The following is a 20,140-nucleotide window of genomic DNA, read 5'->3' as shown; positions in this document are numbered from 1 at the left end:
TCTGTCATTTTGTCAACAAGGCAGCACTGTGCATTGTCTAGAAACATACATCTCTTTTCCATAAAATAAATATTTGAATTTTGTAACTCGTTTTCATTGAGAAGGCAGATAAAGCTTGAAAGCAATCACTTTTGCATGTGAAAACACAAAATCCTACTCAATACTCCACGTGCTCCTACGTCACTTTGTTTTGAGCCGACTTCACCGTGGGCTTTGAACGGGGCACACAGGGCACCTGGCTTTGGAACCTGTGTGGGGTGAAAGTTGATTGCGTTCATTTTGGAACCAGGCTAAAATGAATGCAATCAACTTTCACCCGGTGCAAATCATGCCTACACAGGAGCCAGGCGAGATTAATCGAACCCCCCCCATTGTTCCAAACAAGAATGATGCTGCTTTACACTTTGCTTCTTAATATAAATCATTTTATTTCTATAATTCCAACAGTTCACCGAAGTGTTTGGATTTATATCGCAAGTCCAATCGCAATATTTGGATACAAAAGAAATGTGGCCCATATTGTGCAGCCCTACAGTAGATGCCGGAATCACATTGGGGAATACTGGATAATACTCATCATAATGGGGTATTCTTAGTTTGATGACTTCTGACTGAACAATACCTTCTCTTGTTACATCACAGAGTGGCATTATTTCCCTCATTGACATCAAAGAGAAGAGTACAGATGTAGGATCTTAATTTGATCACTCTTTTGTTAATTAGAATTTTCCTGCACAGCAGGAAATGCACACTTGTAGTCTATTCACGGTTTTAAAAGGCTTCTAAAGTTAGTAATTTCCATTTCCAAATTTCAGACTTGATTTGCCGTAATGTAAAATGTATCAACCCCTACAAAAAATTGTCCATTAATTTGATCTACATAATAATTCACATTTCCCTTTGCTGCATGATAATTTTCCTGCTGTAGCAAACTGGCTCAAATTAAGATCCTACATACCAAGTCACAATAATGTGCAGTGCGTTCGATTTGCCTACTGTTGGGGGTGCAGGGCAACCCCCAGCTCCTCTAAAACCATTGTCAACAGCTTGCTTTTCAAGGGATTGTTAAATAAATGTTAACTATTTGGTTGTAATCTCATCACCTCTTGAAGAGCATAGTCAGAACTACAAATGTCAGATTATTCCATGCAAAACATTTAGCTCTATCATCAGAGTTATACAGCAAGTAACTGCATGCTTTTCATGATCAGTAATTTAAGATAAGTGAGCGTAGCCTCACAATATCTCTCAATATTGGCCACCATTAATTGGATATTTGAGTGATAAAAAATAAAAGTGAACTATACTTGACAAGTATGCGTGGTTTATGTTCATTTCCCATCCTTTGTGGGCTCTGCCTTTCAAGCAGCAGAAGGGCGCATTTGCCATGGTACTGTTAGCTGATAATGTTTACTTTGCAAGCTACTGGTAGAAATGTTGTACAATTGGCTAAACATAGTGGTAAGTAGACCTAACCCACTGGGTACAGACATCAATTCAACGTCTATTCCACATTGGTTTAATTGAATTGATGTGGAAACAACATTGATTCAACCAGTGTGTGCCCAGTGGGTAATGTACTTTTTTCTCCAACCAACGTAGGCCTACCTAGCAAACATTATCCCCTTTTTGAACATTACTTTTAAGAGGGTTTAATCACGATTGCTGCTGACAGACATGATAGGCTACATTGATTAATGGACCACGTCAAATTGGCTAGCTAGCTAATAGGCCTAACAGATCACATCAATATGGCTAGTTAACAAGCTAACATTCAGGGGATAAACTAGATGGCTATATCCAAATATTGTTTGATTTGCTTGCCATCTATAGTGGTGATGACAGTAGTCTGACTGACAACTTTACCAGGACGAGGACTTGCCGATGTCAAGCTCTTTCCAAAAGCCTAATGTCTAATGAAGCAAGCTAAATTACACATGTTGTTTGCTTAGCTAGCTAGCTACATCCCAAATGGATAGGCTACCCTCACGTATCTGAAAATACATGATAAATTGATGTTTACTGATCAGGAAAAGCATGCAGTTACTTGCTGTATAACTCTGATGATAGAGCTAAATGTGGAATATTCGGAAATGTGTAGTTCTGACTATACTCTTCTTCAAGGTGATGATATTAAAACCAAATAGTTATAACATTTATTTAACAATCCCTTGAAAACGGTACGTTTACGTTTGTGAGATCACAGAGGAGAATAATCACTAAATTGCTATAATGGATGGGAATACCGTAAGAAATCCATTAGCAAAGTATCACAGGAAATGTATTGCCACAAGCAATGTTTCATTCCATGGATTCATTCTGCTCTGGTTATTTGAGTCCCTCAATCAAATATTTATGTCAAGGAATATCCTGCCCCATTCACTCAGGAGGATCATAAAAGCTACAGTGTCCCTTGAGTGGGGCACACACTGTATTTAGACTTCTGCCAGCACGTCATGCCACTAAGTGATACAGTTGAAGTCAGAAGTTTACATACACTTAGCTTGGAGTCATTACAACTTGTTTTTCAACCACTACAAATGTATTGTTAACAAACTATAGTTTTGGCAAGTCGATTAGGACATCTACTTTGTGCATGACACAAGTAATATTTCCAACAATTGTTTACAGACAGATTATTTCACTTATAATTCACTGTATCACAATTCCAGTGGGTCAGAAGTGTACATACACTAAGTTGACGGTGCCTTTAAACAGCTTGGAAAATTCCAAAAAATGATGTCATGGCTTTAGAAGCTTTTGATAGGCTAATTGACATAATTTGAGTCAATTGGAGGTGTACCTGTGGATGTATTTCAAGGCCTACCTTCAAACTCAGTGCCTCTTTGCTTGACATCATGGGAAAATCAAAATAAATCAGCCAAGACCTCAGAAAAAAATGGCAGACCTCCACAAGTCAGGTTAATCCTTGGGAGCAATTTCCAAATGCCTAAAGGTACCACATTCATCTGTACAAACAATAGTAAGCTAGTATAAACACCATGGGACCACGCAGCCGTCATACCGCTCAGGAAGGAGATGCGTTCTGTCTCCTAGAGATGAACATACTTTTGTGTGAAAAATGCAAATCAATCCCAGAACAACAGCAAAGGGCCTTGTGAAGATGCTGGAGGAAATAGGTACACAAGTATCTATATCCACAGTAAAACGAGGCCTATATTGACATAACCTGAAAGGCCGCTCAGCAAGCCACTGCTCCAAAACTGCCATAAAAAAGCCAGACTATGCTTTGCAACTGCACATGGGGACAAAGATTGTACTTTTTGGAGAAATGTCCTCTGGTCTGATGAAACAAAAATAGAACTGTTTGGCCATAATGACCATTGTTATGTTTGGAGGAAAAAGGGGAAGGCTTGCAGGCTGAAGAACACCATCCCAACCGTGAAGCACGGGGGTGGCAGCATCATGCTGTGGGGGTGCTTTGCTGCAGGAGGGACTGGTGCACTTCACAAAATAGATGGCATCATGAGGAAGGAAAATTATGTGGATATATTGAAGCAACATCTCAAGACATCAGTCAGGAAGTTAAAGCTTGGTCGCAAATGGGTCTTCCAAATGGACAATGACCCCAAGCATACTTCCAAAGTTGTGGCAAAATGGCTTAAGGACAACAAAGTCAAGGTATTGGAGTGGCCATCACAAAGCCCTGACCTCAATCCTATACAACATTTGTGGGCAGAACTGAAAAAGCGCATGCGAGCAAGGAGGCCTACAAACCTGACTCAGTTACACCAGCTCTGTCAGGAGGAATAGGCCAAAATTCACCCAATTTATTGTGGGAAGCTTGTGGAAGGCTACCCGAAACGTTTGACCCAAGTTAAACAATTTAAAGGCAATGCTACCAAATAATAATTGAGTGTATGTAAACTTCTGACCCACTGGAAATGTGATGAAAGAAATAAAAGCTGAAATAAATCATTCTCTCTACTATTATTCTGACATTTCACATTCTTAAAATAAAGTGGTGATCCTAACTGACCTAAGACAGGGAATCTTTACTAGGATTAAATGTCAGGAATTGTGAAAAAAGTTTAAATGTATTTGGCTAAGGTGTATGTAAACTTCCGACTTCAACTGTACATTCAGTGTTCAGAGAGCATTATCGGATTATGTGTTAGGGGTTATTGGATCCACAAGTAGGTGCTTATGTCCATAGTTGTTCAGAGATCATAAATCAATTACTCATTAGGACTGTGACACGTGCATGGAGTCTGCATATGTAAAGAAGACAGAGACTCGAATCCATAACTCGATATCAGCCCATGTAACTTCAATTTGTTTGCCCTTTGATGTCTTTGAAACTTTTGTTATTTGCACGGATATCAAGTTTGGATTCAGCTCTAAGAGATTCATTGCCAAGCAAATGCCTTGTGAATGCTTTGTATTTGCTTCAAGGATGCATCGTCAATGTTTTATGAATTGATGGGGAATGCCTCAAATGTTTTCTACAGGGTTCTGGAGGTATAGTGTTTTACAGTTGCACCTGAGAATGTGTTATTATAAAGGGTCCATGAATGCCGTACGAAGGCTCTATGAAGGTTAAATGAACACGCTAATCCCCAGATCAATGAGAACGAGGAATACCACAAGTGTATGAACAAGGATAGCCTGATGCATGCCCCGGAGTTTGTGATTAAACCTCGCTCCCACACGGTGTGGGAGAAGCAGTGTGTGAGGCTGCACTGCACCGTCTCTGGATGGCCTGACCCACGGGTTGTCTGGTGAGTACTGCACACACACAACACACGCACACACACACACCACCCTGGATACACCTTGACATGACCAACTGATCACTAACACAACACACACCAAATCAATCCCTTATGGCTAGAGCACCAGCAATTATTGCCCTCTTAATCCTATCGTCATGTCATTGCACTAAAACACCATAGAACCCACTATACATACTTCTCTATCTTCTCTTTCTGGTCTCCATCCTGATTCTGATCTGTACTTTTAAACTCTATTTTCCTTCTTTTCATCTTCTCTCCTCCTGTCCTTGTTCCACATCAAGGTACAAAAACAATGTGACAATCGATCCAATGGCCCACCCGGGCAAGTATAAGCTACAGAGCAGCTACAACGTGCATTCGCTGGAGATCGACAGGTAGGCACAACCCCAAAGCCACAGGGTCTTTCAGTATGTATCAATCGATTACATGGACAGGTGGGCCCTGATCCTAGATCAGCATTCATACTCTAAGGGTGCTTTCACACTTGGTTCCTTTCAGCCAATTGTTGTGTACTGAGTGCGGTTTGCTTAAATGTATGTGCAGTGTGGATGCTCCAAAGGAACTCAGACGCCCCAAAGTGAACCGAACTGAGACCATCTCGAGAGGAAGTCTGTGGTTCGGTTCACTTGAAGTCTGTGGTTCGATTCCCTTTTTTCAGGGGAATGTGAACACAAAGCTCACCAGGTCCACTTATAATTATTCCCACACCAAGCACTAGGTTACTGCAATACCGTTTCCCCTGCTATAGCCCCTCACGTTAATGCCAAAAACAAATGTGCAGGTTGGCGGTACAATTTGGAGTACACAATTCTCAATTAAAGCATTATTTAATTTGCAATTATTCTTCTGCCATTTATCCTGTTACCAGTCAATTTTACATGTAAATATAGAATTTTGATTATAATTTGTATGTCTTCTTTTTTAACTAAATGCAAACTATTAGCTTCCACAAAATGTATGTAGGTAGATCCTTGGCTGTCCGATAACAGGTTCTGATGGTATAGCTTGTCCTGCACTGTTTATTTACCCAGAGTACATTGAGTGAATGTTGGAAAAATATCTTGTTTCCTTTCTAAACATAGCAATGTGAATGCAAACAGGTCTCGGACCACAAAATATGTGAAATTAACTAGCAAAAGAGTCCTCATTAAAAGGCAAGGGCAGTGTGAATACAAAGAGAACTGAGTTATTTTGCATTTTTTCTTTTACCCAAGAGTTCACTTTAAAGAGGACTGAGATCGGTTCTTTTAAAGAAGAATATATGTGAAAACACCTTGACACTTCATACATACGGACCAGGTCTTCTCTCTGTGGTGGTTCATTGCTGTGAATTAACATATACTATCAAACAACACAGTCATCGCTGGCCATGGTATAATGTCATTATGATGTCACCACCACGTCCCTTTAACACCCCTTCATGGTGTAATACAATCGCCGCTCTCAGGAAAGGTCGTGTTAGGCCAGCGTGTGTGGGCAGACTGACAACCCTGGGAATGTTTGGATGAGCTCACACTGTGAACTTGAGGGACAGTGGATTATAGTTACAGAAATGTGATTTCAAATGTGTGAAATCAATACCCCTCTCTGACTCACGCTGTATCTATCGGTCTGTCGGTCCGTCCGTCTGCCTGTCTGTCCATCTGTCAGTGCCCTGAGCTCTGTTAGGTATAGAAAGCTGTTGGTGAAGGCTATACATGATCCGGGCCATTTCGCAGCTTGCCTTTCGATAACAAAGATAACTAAAGATAAATTATCTGGAGATAGAGGGCCGATGTTGTATTTTAAGCCATTTCACAAAGGACTAAACACTTAAGTGTCTCGAGCTGTTTCAGACAGAACAGCTTTTTAAGTTCTCTCATAGACTCAAACTCAACCACGCATGTTGTATGTACTAAGCAGTATAGCTAATCAGCCATGGAAAGTTAGATAGCATGTTTCCATGAGAGAATCTAACCACACATAACTTTCATACAGAAATCCATACCACCTGACACATTATGACATCATCACAGTGTCTATTTATTCCCAGAGTATTCCCGGCCTGGAGTTCTGGAGCATTTTACAGTCCCAGCTCACATAGCTGTGTGTTGATTTACATGGCTGAGCGGGGGAGGGGTGAGGGTATTTATGTACACGTGAACCATTAGGAGAGAGAAACGTGTGTATACGAGACATTGATTCAGCTGGTCTTCTCTCTCTCTTCTCATTTCAGATGTGATTTTGATGATACTGCACAGTATCGTGTTTCTGCCATGAACAGCAAGGGAGAGCTCTCTACCTTTGCCTCCATCGTTGTTAAGAGTATGTTTATAAAATATAGTTCTCAAAGTCTGGTGCCTCCACAATGAACTAGACAATAATCCCCAATATCACCCCATTACTTGGGTGGATGCACAACGATTAACCTATTTTACAGTCTTTCTTAGTGCTGCTTTCACTTGGTCCAGTTTCAAGTCTCCTCTGTGTAAAATGATCACATATGTTTCTGTTGACTACAACACAGTAATAACATGTTAATAATAAGTACTTATGTGTTCATTCTACTCTAGGATTCAAAGGAGAGGTAGAGGAGGCTCTCCCAATGCCCAGACGTAAGTCAGAGGAATATAATTTCATTGGAAAAATATACTCATTACTCAATACTCATAACATCAAATACTTTATTCATAACCATCCATATGTATTTATGGATGTGGGCATACCACCTTACTAAACAGTATTAACATAACCTATTCACATTATGCTAAGCTGGAACACTGTGGTGAGTTGAGGAGGGAGGTGGTGGGGGGGACCTGGGGATGCTATGGGTGCTATTGCACTAACAGCTTTTTTGTTCCCTTGACGCTGGGCGCAGCAAAGTCAACAGACAGCGAAGGTTACGGGGTCACTAAAGCTCTGCTCTGGTTTGATTACGTTTTGGTCAACTTGGTGCATTCACTGAGTGTCACTCAATGTGTATGCATGATCACTATTATGTGTATCTGTTTGGAAAGATCCTGTGATAATACCTTCGTAATAATCTTTCAGTTGCCTGGGAAAGACCCACAGATGGTTCAGCATGACAAACGTGGCTCTTTTTTTGTCGTAAACAACAGAATACTTGAACATTTTGGCAAGTATGGGTTTTTTGAAATTGTATGCAAGTCATAAAGCCTTGGAAGTTAAATACTGTAAACTAGAGTGACATAGAGAAGATATTAAGTCATATAGAGAAATATACACTGTAGTTTACAACCTGGATCGTTGATTTGAGACTATAGATTACTGTACTTAATTGTTGTTGATTAGTCACATCCATTACCTTTTCTTAATTCATAAACAGGTCTTATTAGATTGTAAAATCGGACAGAAGTGGGATTGAAGTCTTCAACTCCTACTGGGTTTAATATGTGAAATGTGCATCACTGTCTACTGCATGATGTGCCCCCCAGTTTCCCCAGTGCTGTTTGTAGTGACTCTTTGGTGTCTGAACACTGTACTTAATGATGTTAATGGTGTTTTTGTGTTGTCCTTCCGGTACATTGTCTCCCTGTACACGCCTCTGTCTGTTTGAAGAGCTTTGCCGAAGTCTGTGTGGGGTTCTTTTTATGTCACTTGCTCTTGGGAGGGGAGGGGTAAAATGTAATGCTACTGGATAATGTTTAGTTACATCATCAATCATTCCAAAGTGTCTAAAATGTATTTTGTAGCTCAATAAAGTTACTATAAAATGGACATGAAATGTGAACGCGAGAAAATGCTACTGGCCAGTGTTTCCCAACTCTAGTCAGTACCCCAACAGTACATAATTTTGTTATAGTCCCGGACAAGCACACCTGATTCAATTTGTCAACTAATTATCAAGCCCTCAATGAGTTGAATTAGGTGTGTTTGTCCGGGGTTACAACACAAATGTGTCCTGTTGGTGGTACTCGTGGATTGGAGTTGGGAAACACTGCTATAGGGGATACTGACTTTGGTTTTTGGACAGAAATGCAAATAAGTTAGCATTTGGAGACAGTGGCCAGGTAAACAAAACCAAAGCATGGCTTTGCTGTCTTGCCTTTTCCATAGACAGTTTACAGGGAAGGAAACCAACGTGTTAATTTGTAATTTGGGTGAACTATCCCTTTAAGACCAGTTACTTGCTCTTTGTTCGTCCATCTCTTTGATTTGAATAATAATGCACACAGGTGTCTGAAGTTGAGGTGTGTCACACAACGCACACTGTTGCATGATGGGAACACAATAGCAACCTGACCTCTAACCCCATGTTACTTGATGCGCCTTCCTGTCAGATGGTCTGGTCTCTGAGTATGGTATCACCTTCGAGACCCACATCGTGGACGGGTTTGGCGTGTCGTTCGGGCGGGAGGGCGAGACCATGAGCCTGGGCGCCATGGTCATCATCTCCCCCAACCTGGCACGCTACCAGCCCGAGGTGCAGTGGTACAGAGACGGTAGGTGAAGCCCCAGAGCTCTGGGAACTCTTGGCTGAGGTTTAGTAGGTTACGTGGACAGGGAAGATCTGATCCTAGATCAGCATACCTATTCTGAGCTGCTTGATACATACATACTCCCCTGGGCTATGGGATTTATTTAAGATACTTCTTGATGAGGAAGGGCTCTGACGACATTAGGGCAGATCTGATGATGATGTCCAGCCATTATAACCTTATCTCTCTCCTTCAGATGTTCTTCTGCAGCCCTCCAAGTGGTGTCACATGCACTGGAGTGGAGACAAGGCCACGTTGACCCTGACACACCTGAACAAGGAGGACGAGGGGCTCTACACCCTGCGCATCACCACCAAGACTAAATATGAGACATATTCTGCTTACGTCTTTGTCAGAGGTGGGGACCTTACCATGAGCAATACTGAACACCACTGCTCTCTGTCACATTATCACTCCTCCTCAGTCCATTACATGCCTTGTTTACTGATTCACAAGTTTAACTGATGTTATTTTTCACATTCACAGTGTGTGTGTGCGTACGTGCGTGTGTGTGTGTATGTGCGCGCGTGTGTGTGTTTGAGTGCAGACAGTATGGCCACTTGTTTACCCCCTCTCTGTTTCCATTGACCTGTCTCATGTTCTATATGGAGTGTGATTAACAGTTTATCAAGGTCAAAGTCACACAGAGACCTCAACTGACACCAGATAACAATGTTATCATGGCCCATCTGTTTGTTTGTGTGTGTGTGTTCTTAAATATAAATGGCAGTTGAACCATAGCAGTCTCTGGTTACCTCCACACACAATGGAACCCATGCATTATGACCATAGTAGAGTCAATCAACTCCTGTCACAATCTCTGGCCTGGTTCTGTATAACATGGAAATAATGATGCACACAGACACAGCCAACTTATTCATTAAGGTACACTCTTAGAAAAGAAGGCTCTATTTAGAACCTTAAATGGTTCTTTGGCTGTCCCCATAGGATAACCATTTCAAGAACCCTTTTTGGTTCCAGGTAGAACCATTTTGGGTTCCATGTAGAACAGTGGAGGCTTCTGAGGGGAGGATGGCTCATAATAATGGCTGGAACGGAGCGAATGGAATTGCAAACATGGAACAGGGAAACCATGTGTTTGACATATCTGATACCATTCCACCCATTCCGCTCCAGCCATTACCACAAGCCCGTCCTCCCCAATTGAGGTGCGACCAACCTCCTGTGATGTAGAACCCTTTCTACAGAGGGTTCTACATGGAACATTTGACTGGCAATGTGTGTGTTCCTGTATCAGATGCCGATGCGGAGGTGGAGGGAGCTCCTGGCGCCCCTCTGGATGTGAAGTGTCAGGACGCTAATAAGGATTACGTCATCGTGACCTGGAAGCAGCCGGCTGTGGACGGTGGCAACTCCATCCTGGGCTACTTTGTGGACAGGTCAGTACCATCACCCATCACTACATGCCAGTTCTGGTAGGGCCCCAAACCTTAAAGTTAGGTTCCACAGTGCCACCTGGATGAGAGACCAGTGGAGTCGAAGGGAAAATCCTTGGCTTCTCATGACACAGCTAGGCAAAGGTTTCTCTCCCTTATAGCACCTCCTGTACTGGGGCGCCAGGTAGCTTAGTGGTTAAGAGCGTTGTCCCAGTAACCGAAAGGTCGCTGGTTCTAATCCCCGAGCCGACTAGGTGAAAAATCTGTCGATGTGCCCTTGAGCAAGGCACTTAATCCTAATTGCTCCTGTAAGTCCCTCTGGATAAGAGCGTCTGCTAAATGACTAAAATGTAAATTTATACCATTCACTGCAGATAACCTATAAGAAGAGGGCCATAAGTTTTTCCTGATCATGTGACCTGACCTCTAAAAACCATGTGACCTTGTGAAATGACCTTGTAAGGGGCTATAACAGAGTTTCTCCCAATCTTACCAATAGGCCTAACTCTGGGCCTTATCAAGAAGCCCTTACCAAGTTTGTTATTGAATGGCTGATGGCATGAATTCTGTCTCTTTATGCCCTGTGTTCAGGTGTGAGGTTGGCACCACCCACTGGAGCCAGTGTAATGACACCCCCATCAAGTTTGCCCGTTTCCCCGTGACGGGGTTGGTGGAGGGGCGCTCCTACACCTTCCGTGTGCGTGCCGTCAACAAGTCTGGCATGAGCCGGCCATCCCGCGCCTCTGAGGTGGTGGCAGCTATGGATCCTGCCGACCGCGCACGTATGAGAGGTATGGTGGGCACCCCGATCTGGCATCTGCCCCTCCCTGTCTGTGTTCTCTCATATTGTCTTATGGTACGACTAAATTATTATATTGTGAGTATGTACCTTTGTGATGTCTGATGGTTTTAGTATTATGCAATTATCCTCTTCCCATGGCCTTCAGGTACCTCTGCACCCTGGACCGGCCAGATCATTGTCACTGAGGAGGAGCCTGCAGGTGGGAAGGAAATGCTTTTGCACTATTCAATGATGATCAATACTCTGATGCGGCTATGGTTCTAAAAATACCTACAGTGTTCTTTGATTGGAAGGATAATGAAAGCTTGAGTCTAGATCGATAGCCTGGTTGCCAGTCCGTTGCTCTTGCCAACTCCTTATGGAATTGTCATGTTTGGCTTAACATTGACAATGGAGCAGGCAAGAGCACAAACAGATCTGGGACCAGGCTACGAGATCAAACCCCTGATACATTTTCTTTCATATTACTTCCTATCAGAGGGTGTAGTCCCTGGCAGACCCAAAGAACTGGAGGTCACTGAGGCCACCAAGAACTATGTGGTTCTGAGCTGGAAACCCCCTGGAGAGAGAGGCCACGAGGGCATCATGTACTATGTGGAGAAGGTGAGAAATAAATACCTCATTAACATCAAATACCTGATCTGTAGCGTGATTCATCTGATCAATATAACATTTTATCACTGTTTCTCTTCCATAACAACCACCATATCAAAGTCATTCAATAAGTAATCATAATTCTGTTCTTTTTCATTTCAATCTCTATCTGAAAATAGAGTATTATATACTGTAGTACTGCAGGTTTGGAGGGTTGGTTTTTGTAGGGTTGGAGACATACTCTAACTGCTTTGCGTTGCATTGTGTACTAGTGTGTGTCCGGCACAGACAGCTGGCAGAGGGTGAACACAGAGATCCCAGTGAAGTCTCCTCGCTTCGCCCTGTTTGACCTGGCTGAAGGGAAGGCCTACAGCTTCCGTGTGCGTTGCTGCAACTCCGCTGGTGTGGGCGAGCCTTCAGAAGCCACCGAGGCCACCACTGTCGGGGACAAGCTGGGTGAGGGGTCACAGGTCACACTTCACACGCCACCTCCACAACCTCCAGCCCTGCAACACGAATACCTATGGACCGAATCCTAATATTCTATACAGTATGGGAAAAATTACAAAAATGTATCCACTCACTACTGTAAGTTGTTCTGGATAAGAGCATCTGCTAAATGACTAAAATGTAAAATATAAAATATACACATGTAACTCAAACCATCCTGTACATCCTACATTTAGATCAATGCATCTATACCTCAAGTTAGGATTCTGCCTAATGTGCAATCCCCTCCTTTATCAGTCTACTTGCGTTCTAGCAAACTATCTGCAGTGAAATCTAATTTAACATGCACTCATTCAAAATAGAATCCTAGTGCTTTCATTTGATCTTAGTTCAATAAACCTCTCCTGTCCCCAGATATCCCATCTGCCCCAGGCCGTGTGGTTCCCACCAGGAACACTGACACGTCCGTGGTGGTATCCTGGGAGGCTTCCAGGAATGCTAAGGAGCTGGTGGGATACTACATCGAGGCTAGCATCGTGGGCAGCAAAAAGTTTGAGCCCTGCAACAACAAGCCTGTCAAAGGCACCAGGTACAACGGTCCTCTCTGATGTTTCAATAGTTGTTTTACAGAAATGCTGACCATAAGTCAAATTTGGTGTTAAACCGTAAATGCTGTTGAGCTCAAGACGATTTCATCCACTCAAATTAAAATGTCCAAAAATGTATAAAAATAAAAAGCATGTCTTTCTCAAAGTGTTTCTGTGTCCTGGTACTCACAGGTTTATCTGCCACGGTCTGGTGACAGGAGAGAGCTACGTGTTCAGAGTGAAGGCACTGAACGCCGCTGGGCTCAGCGAGTGTTCTCAGGAGTCTGAGGCTATTGAGGTGAAGGCTGCTATTGGTGAGTGAGACAGAGGGTGTCATGGCACACCCACACAACAGGATAGGATGGGAAGTGTTTTTAGGAAGAATGTGAAGAGCCACAGGCCTATACAAGGAACCTAATTTTTTTAATGTTTAGATGAAATACTATAAAGTAACCTACAGTAAGGTATCATGTTATGGTAGGACCAGGGAAGCCTCTTAGTTCTATGGAGATTTGATTATTGAGTCTTATGCATATTCTTTACTGTCGGTATATGTCGATGATGAAAAAAAGGCCATGTGTCCACACTGTGTTGTACCGTTGTATAATTTTTTTCTGTCCATCAAGACATCACGTTAGACTCTGTGTACCATCAGCGTTAGACTCCTCCCACATGTTATTTTCCATGGTTCCACCAACCCACCCCCCTGTTGAGTCGCAACCTATCCCCACCCTCCCTGCACAACCTGAGGCCAGGCCAGGGTCAGGAGTTGTAGACGTCCTCTAATTTGGGTCAGTGCGATCCAACTCAGCGGTTGTTACAAACCAGCCCACCTTGGTTCCTCTGTCACGCGCTATCCATCCCCCCCAACCAACCACCCCCGCCCCTCACCTATCCTGGGCACGAGATGTGTCAGCCACCACCACCCCACCTGGTGTTAAAGGTACCCCCCCCCCTCCACCAATACCCCTGATCTGCACTGTGTATCTGCCCGTTCTACTCACTCTCATCTGGGAATACTAGCACTTGTCCAGGGCATTAGTGCGTCTTGCGCCTTGCTAACACTGAGCCGCACTAATGCCCTGGAAGAGAGCTAGAGAACAGGAATACTAACCTGACAGGCCTGCTCCTTTACAGTTGTCCCATAATGTCAGTTTGCACTGTGACTAACCAGTCACTGGCAAGCTTTGTCCCGAGCAGCATGCTCTGTTCTCCCTTATGAAACACACTTAGTAACAAGGTCAATGGATTTCTGTTCACAGTCCATTACAACCAATAGCAGTTGGTAGACCTAGGGCCTAGACCCATTAGTGGTAGTGTCTTACACAATGAAATATTGTCAAGGGGTGCTGAAGGTGGGTGTGGTGCAGGAATCAAGCGCAGGACGCAGAAGCTTAGTCCAAAAGACTTTAGTGAGTTATTCACGTAGTACACGAGAACCATAAGCCCGGAGGCGAAATAAAGGCGCACACAGGCGTCAAACAAAAGGCGCACTAACATGTGCGAAAACCTCTCCAAACAACGGAGGGAAGATACGTAGCTCAGAACACCAAACAGAGGAGCAATCACACACAACACCAAACACACACAACGAGAACTAAATAGGACACTAACGAGGACTAACTAGACACAGGTGTACAACATCAAGACAAAACCAAACGAACATGAAACATCGATCGGTGGCAGCTAGTACTCCGGGGACGACGACCGCCGAAACCTGCCCGAACAAGGAGGAGGAGCAGCCTCGGCCGAAACCGTGACAAATATAAACAACAACTGCCGACGATGCGGATGTCGATTAAGGCAGCCCCCCTCACTTCTCTGGTTGGGTTAAATGTGGAAGACACATTTCGGTTGAATGTATTCAGTTGTGCAACTGACTAGGTATCCCCTTTCCCTCCTCTATTAGTGAACATTTAGAATAGATTAGGAAATAATAGCTGTACTTATGGCCATAGATCTCAACAATTTCCAATAGTTGTCTCCCATTGAGTGAACATATCAGTACATACACTTGATCAATTTAGCCCATGTAGAGCATATAATGAAATCCACTGGCACCTTTACTAAAGTATAGTGTGGCTTTTTCATGAAGGGTTGGCGCAAAGCCCACACACGCTCACTTTCTCCCCTCACATGCTCGTACTTTGTCTTTAACTCTGCAAATTGCTTCCTCACGCAGATGTCACTTGTTGGCCATCTTGTCTTCATTTTTCATAGTCTGTCCGATGAAGATATTGTACTGTATTTGATATGGTATTGGTAACATTTCTTGCTCTCTCTGCCTTACTCTGAGTGTTCTGACTTGTTCTGATTTGAGCTGTTTGTGAATGGTTGTTCTTCTCTTTGCCTGTGTAAAATGGCATTTGTTTTTCTCTGCTAACTCTTGTAGGGGGCGGTATTCCTTATGGTGTGTTGCCGGAGTGGGAGTTACCAATGGGTGGTAACGTGGGTGGACTAACCGAGCACACGCCACGCTGGACGGGCACACATGAGGCCGTTCAGTACCCCCCTTACACTACGCTAAAGCGCAATGCTCAGACTGAAAGTGTGCCTGTGGCAGGGGCTAGGGCAGGGGCAGGGGGCCACTAGCTCAAGCCCCTCAGGCTCCTGGCAGTAAAGACAAGGGAGGCAGTGTGACCTGGGCCCCTGACCTGGTCACAGACTTGGTCATAGAGCCGGCCAAGACCACGGATGAGGTTAAAGAGCAGGCAAAGGTGTCTGTGGCCGGGCAAACACGTAAGTCCTCTGTAGATGCTTCAGCCAAACGGGGGACAGAGAAAGAATCAGCCCACAATGTGGGCTGGCCCAGGACAGACTCAGACCCAGGTGAGAACAGTGACATTTTAGTCATTTAGCAGACGCTTTTATCCAGAGCAACTTACAGTAGTGAGTGCGTACATTTTCATACTGGTCCCCCATGGGAATCGAACCCACAACCCTGGTGTTACAAGCACCATGCTCTACCAACTGAGCGACACGGGACTATACTTAGTCAGGCCACTCCAACCCATATATCCTCAAATCCTCCAAAACAAAACAACTCTTTATTCCCCCCCCAAGGATTTTTGTTCCTTTTTTAAACTGTTTTTTTTTCTACACTTTTTTTTCTGGAATTGTGAAACATTTTTATCACTTTGGTAAGAAGGTAGAAAACTATTTTGAAAAAGGAATCTGCCACTGTAATATTAGTATAGTGATCAAATCAAATCAAATGTATTGGTCACATACACATGGTTAGCAGATGTTATTGCAAGTGTAGCGAAATGCTTGTGCTTCTAGTTCTGACAGTGCAGCAATATCTAGCAAGTAATATCTAACAGTTCTACAACAAAAACCTAATACACACAAATCTAAGTAAAGGAATGGAATAAGAATAACACTTTGAACGTATGTGGTTCTACTGTAATATTCACAGGTAAGTCATTAAACCACAATACAAGTTCAGTTTTTATCCGAAGGTACATTTCTATAACAGCTTTCTCAGGTTTAACTAAACAGTCACGCAGCCTTTCAGGCAATCTACTGGCCACCTCTAGCACAGGGCTGCTTCACACACACAGGGGGGCTTTTGGTCCCCCCTCCACACGTGTTCCGGCACTGTGCTGACCACCTCTCAACTTACTGTAGCCTGGCTGGCTCACACACAGTCACCTTGAGAGATCAGTGCACATTAACACACACAGACACCGTGACACAGCTGGAGCTAGCCTATCACGGCTTGTCTCTGAAGTGGGTCAGCCAATCACAAGCCAGAAATGGACACCTATGACCTGAGACCTTTTTGGTGGTGTACTTCCAAGTCAGATTCTTCGACATACCCCCTCCCCCAAATTATGGAGAACGCCATGTCCATGTGACTATTTGTGTGACAGGTCAATTTATTGTATGTAATGTTATCCAGTCAGCTGTGTGCGCCCCCTCTATCGAAGACGACACCGAAGACCAGCCACTGAGATCATAGGTGTCCTCACAGCTCCTGTGGCTAAAATAGTTTGTCCCATGTCTGTTCAGTCCAGGTCTCTGAAATGTGTCCCCATAATTCTGTCAATGTATTATGACTTAGTGTCTGGTTGAACCATAGCTTAAGGTGAAAGGTTAAGGGTTAAAGGTGCAGACAGTAGTGTCTTATAGAAAGTATTGGTGACACAAACTGTATGGCATTAGCTGTTGTACCTTAATAATATTAACTAACATTTAAAAGAACTTTGAACCAACCCACTGGTTGAATCAACGTTGTTTCATTTAAATTAAATTACGTGGAATAGACGTTGAATTGAAGTCTGTGCCCAGTCGAATGTTCAGAAATGTACAAGGGAATGATTGCCCAATACTTGCTCTAAGAAAACCGAATGTTAGCAGGTCTAAGTGATGGAAGACACAGCATGATGCTAACTGGAGTCCTCTGCTGTTCCAGCGTCCCCTACTCCACCCTATGGCATCAGCATTCTGGAGTGCGTGCGGGACTCTATGGTGTTGGCCTGGAAGCAACCCACCTTCATCGGAGGTGCTGACATCACCGGCTACTTCGTGGACTACCGTGAGGTCATCAATGGGGTGCCAGGGAAGTGGCACGAGGCCAACGTCAAGGCTGTCAGCGATCGAGCCTACCGAGTGAGTCAGCCGTTTTGTTTCTTTGGGATTTAGCTATCCTCTTTAACCTGAATTTTCAGCCACCTTTTGTCGTATCGGGAGAAAAGGGAGAATGATTTTTCACTGTCTGTCCAGGTGTCCGACTTGAAGGAGAACAGGAAGTACCAGTTCCAGGTGCGCGCTGCCAACATGGCAGGTGTGGGCATCCCGTCTCTGCCCAGTGAGACGTTTGTCTGTGAGGAGTGGACCATTGCTGTGCCAGGTGGGTAGTGCCACTAACATTCACTTGCAAACCTGAGCAAGTATGAGAATTACACTTTAACATATAACAATCAATTACACATCACAGTACAAGTTATACTGTGTGTGTCAAAAAAAGAAATAATATACTTTTATTATTGTGGTAATGGTCTGTTGAAGCATGCATGCACAGCAAAATTATTTATGTACATTGCATTGTCTATGAGTGTGTCCCAAATGGCAGCCCTATGGCCCCTGGTCAAAAGTAGTGCACTACAAAGGGAATAGGGTGCTATTTGGGACACTAGCCTATGTTATGTCTGTGTTCTTCAACTCTGAACCTAATTACCCCTAATTTTCCACAGGACCTCCCCATGATCTGCAGGTGACAGAGGTGCGCGCCAACACTCTGGTGTTGCTCTATAAGCCACCAGTCTACCAGGGCCGTGACCCAGTCAACGGATTCTACATTGACATTAAGGAGGCTGATGCTGAGGAGGAGGCCTGGAGAGGAGTCAATGAGAAGGCTGTCTCCACTAACTACATGAAGGTCAGGACCCTATCCACTCCTATCGCTCCAGGGTAAAGTTTCCCCTGTAACAGATCGAAGATCCGCTTCCCCCTCCCCCAATACTAACCTTAACCATTAGTGTTGAAAATGCTAAACTGACCCAGGATCAGTGTCTAGGGGCAATTACACCATTTCTATCCACTTAGTCAATCATACCATTGAGCAGACATTCTAATTCAGAATTTGAATCCAGATTGTGTGATGCAATATGGTGACATATTCTACTTGTAAATGGGATGTGATTGGTGGAGGTGTTTGTCAGTTAGAGGGTGTGTCATGCGTGTAAAGGGATTTTCAACACTACTCAAATCACATTTTATTTGTCACATACACGTGTTTAGCAGATGTTATTGCGGGTGTAGCGAAATGCTTGTGCTTCTAGCTCCGACAGTGCAGTAATATCTAATCTGCTTTCCTATGTGAGAAAGTTTGTCTCCGTAGTAACATATTTGATGTATGTGACTAACATGTCTATAATGTGACTCTTTCTTCCATGAACAGATTAAGATTCTAAAGGAGGGGGAGACCTATGTGTTCCGTGTGCGTGCTCAGAATAAGGCAGGTGTAGGAAAGGCCTCTGAGCCCACAGAACCAGTCCTGGCCGAAATCAAACCAGGTAGGACCATGTTAAAGACCCCTCAACAGAGAAAGACATTGTTATACAAGTAAAGCCATACCTTTAATATTTGTGTATATTTGTGTATATTTGTGTGTTCTATGAGTCTCCAGCCATATTTGACTCTTGTTGTATTCTCTCTCAGGCACTACGGAGATTGTTGTGGACGTTGATGATGATGGAGTGATCTCCATGAACTTTGCCTGCTCAAACCTGACTCCAGACTCCAAATTTGTGTGGTCCAAGAACTACGAAGAGATCACTGATGAAACCCGCATTACTGTGGCAACCAGTGGGGAGAAGTGAGTGCGTGTGTGTGTCTGAGCGTGCGCATGCGTGAAAGAATATAAGGTTAATGTTTCTACAGTAGCCTGTGTTAATTGTCTGCCCTCAGGTCCAAGGCCATCTTTAACATGCCTGCTGAGGATGACATCGGCATTTACTCTTGTGCTGTCACCCACACCAATGGCGATTCCTCCAGCTACACCCTCTCAGCAGAGGGTGAGTCCCATTGTGTGTCCGTGGTACTGTAGCACTGTCCACGTTACTGTGCTGACCACGCTATCACTTTGGAAGCTAACTTAGCAGGCTAAGAGGTTAGCAGAGCTCCATTGCTCCTGGTGTCATTTCTACTTTCTAATCTCTGATTAATCTTTGTGTCCTTTTTTGACAGAGTTGAAAAAACTGCTGGAGATGAGCCATGACCACAAATTCCCCAGTAAGTAACATATTATTACCGACGTTCCCCATTTTTTTCATTGTTTATTATTACATGCTCCTCCGTCCCTGCTCTCACGTACTGTTGCTCTCTCCTTCTTTTTCCCTCTCCAGTTATTCCCTTGAAGACCGAGCTGGCTGTGGAGCTGCAGGAGAAGGGCAGAGTTCGCTTCTGGCTGCAGGCTGAGAAGATCTCTGCTAATGGCAAAATACAATATGTGTTTAACGACAACACTCTCTCCCAGGGAGAGGTAAGTAGGCACACTTTGGGACTGAAATAAAAATACTCTCCGACATGCTTCTAAAAGAGGTCCTCTGACCTTAGACTTCTTGGATAA

At 43.7% G+C, this 20,140-nt stretch overlaps 1 protein-coding gene across 1 annotated transcript in view; it reads left to right on the top strand.

Annotated features, from left to right (window-relative positions):
* The window catches only part of LOC311109383 (myomesin-1-like), a gene marked incomplete at both ends in the record, with an annotated part of 44,929 nt that overhangs the window by 8,276 nt on the left and 16,513 nt on the right, over nt 1-20,140 (top strand). The window contains 21 exons of the mRNA XM_084152238.1: nt 4,585-4,742; nt 5,039-5,131; nt 6,973-7,061; nt 7,310-7,351; nt 9,038-9,199; nt 9,432-9,593; nt 10,494-10,635; nt 11,224-11,423; nt 11,580-11,633; nt 11,913-12,037; nt 12,301-12,484; nt 12,893-13,067; nt 13,258-13,379; nt 17,483-17,679; nt 17,794-17,920; nt 18,264-18,448; nt 18,971-19,085; nt 19,231-19,387; nt 19,480-19,586; nt 19,759-19,803; nt 19,917-20,053. Of these exons, the coding sequence (XP_084008364.1) occupies nt 4,585-4,742; nt 5,039-5,131; nt 6,973-7,061; nt 7,310-7,351; nt 9,038-9,199; nt 9,432-9,593; nt 10,494-10,635; nt 11,224-11,423; nt 11,580-11,633; nt 11,913-12,037; nt 12,301-12,484; nt 12,893-13,067; nt 13,258-13,379; nt 17,483-17,679; nt 17,794-17,920; nt 18,264-18,448; nt 18,971-19,085; nt 19,231-19,387; nt 19,480-19,586; nt 19,759-19,803; nt 19,917-20,053 (2,778 nt within the window). The remainder of the gene's footprint in view (nt 1-4,584; nt 4,743-5,038; nt 5,132-6,972; nt 7,062-7,309; nt 7,352-9,037; nt 9,200-9,431; nt 9,594-10,493; nt 10,636-11,223; nt 11,424-11,579; nt 11,634-11,912; nt 12,038-12,300; nt 12,485-12,892; nt 13,068-13,257; nt 13,380-17,482; nt 17,680-17,793; nt 17,921-18,263; nt 18,449-18,970; nt 19,086-19,230; nt 19,388-19,479; nt 19,587-19,758; nt 19,804-19,916; nt 20,054-20,140) is intronic.

This window comes from Coregonus lavaretus (assembly GCF_964263955.1).
Source record: "Coregonus lavaretus genome assembly, chromosome: 34".
Classification (NCBI taxonomy): Eukaryota; Metazoa; Chordata; class Actinopteri; order Salmoniformes; family Salmonidae; genus Coregonus; species Coregonus lavaretus.
Note: the sequence above shows the minus strand (reverse complement) of the source record. Positions and strands in the feature narration are given on the sequence as shown.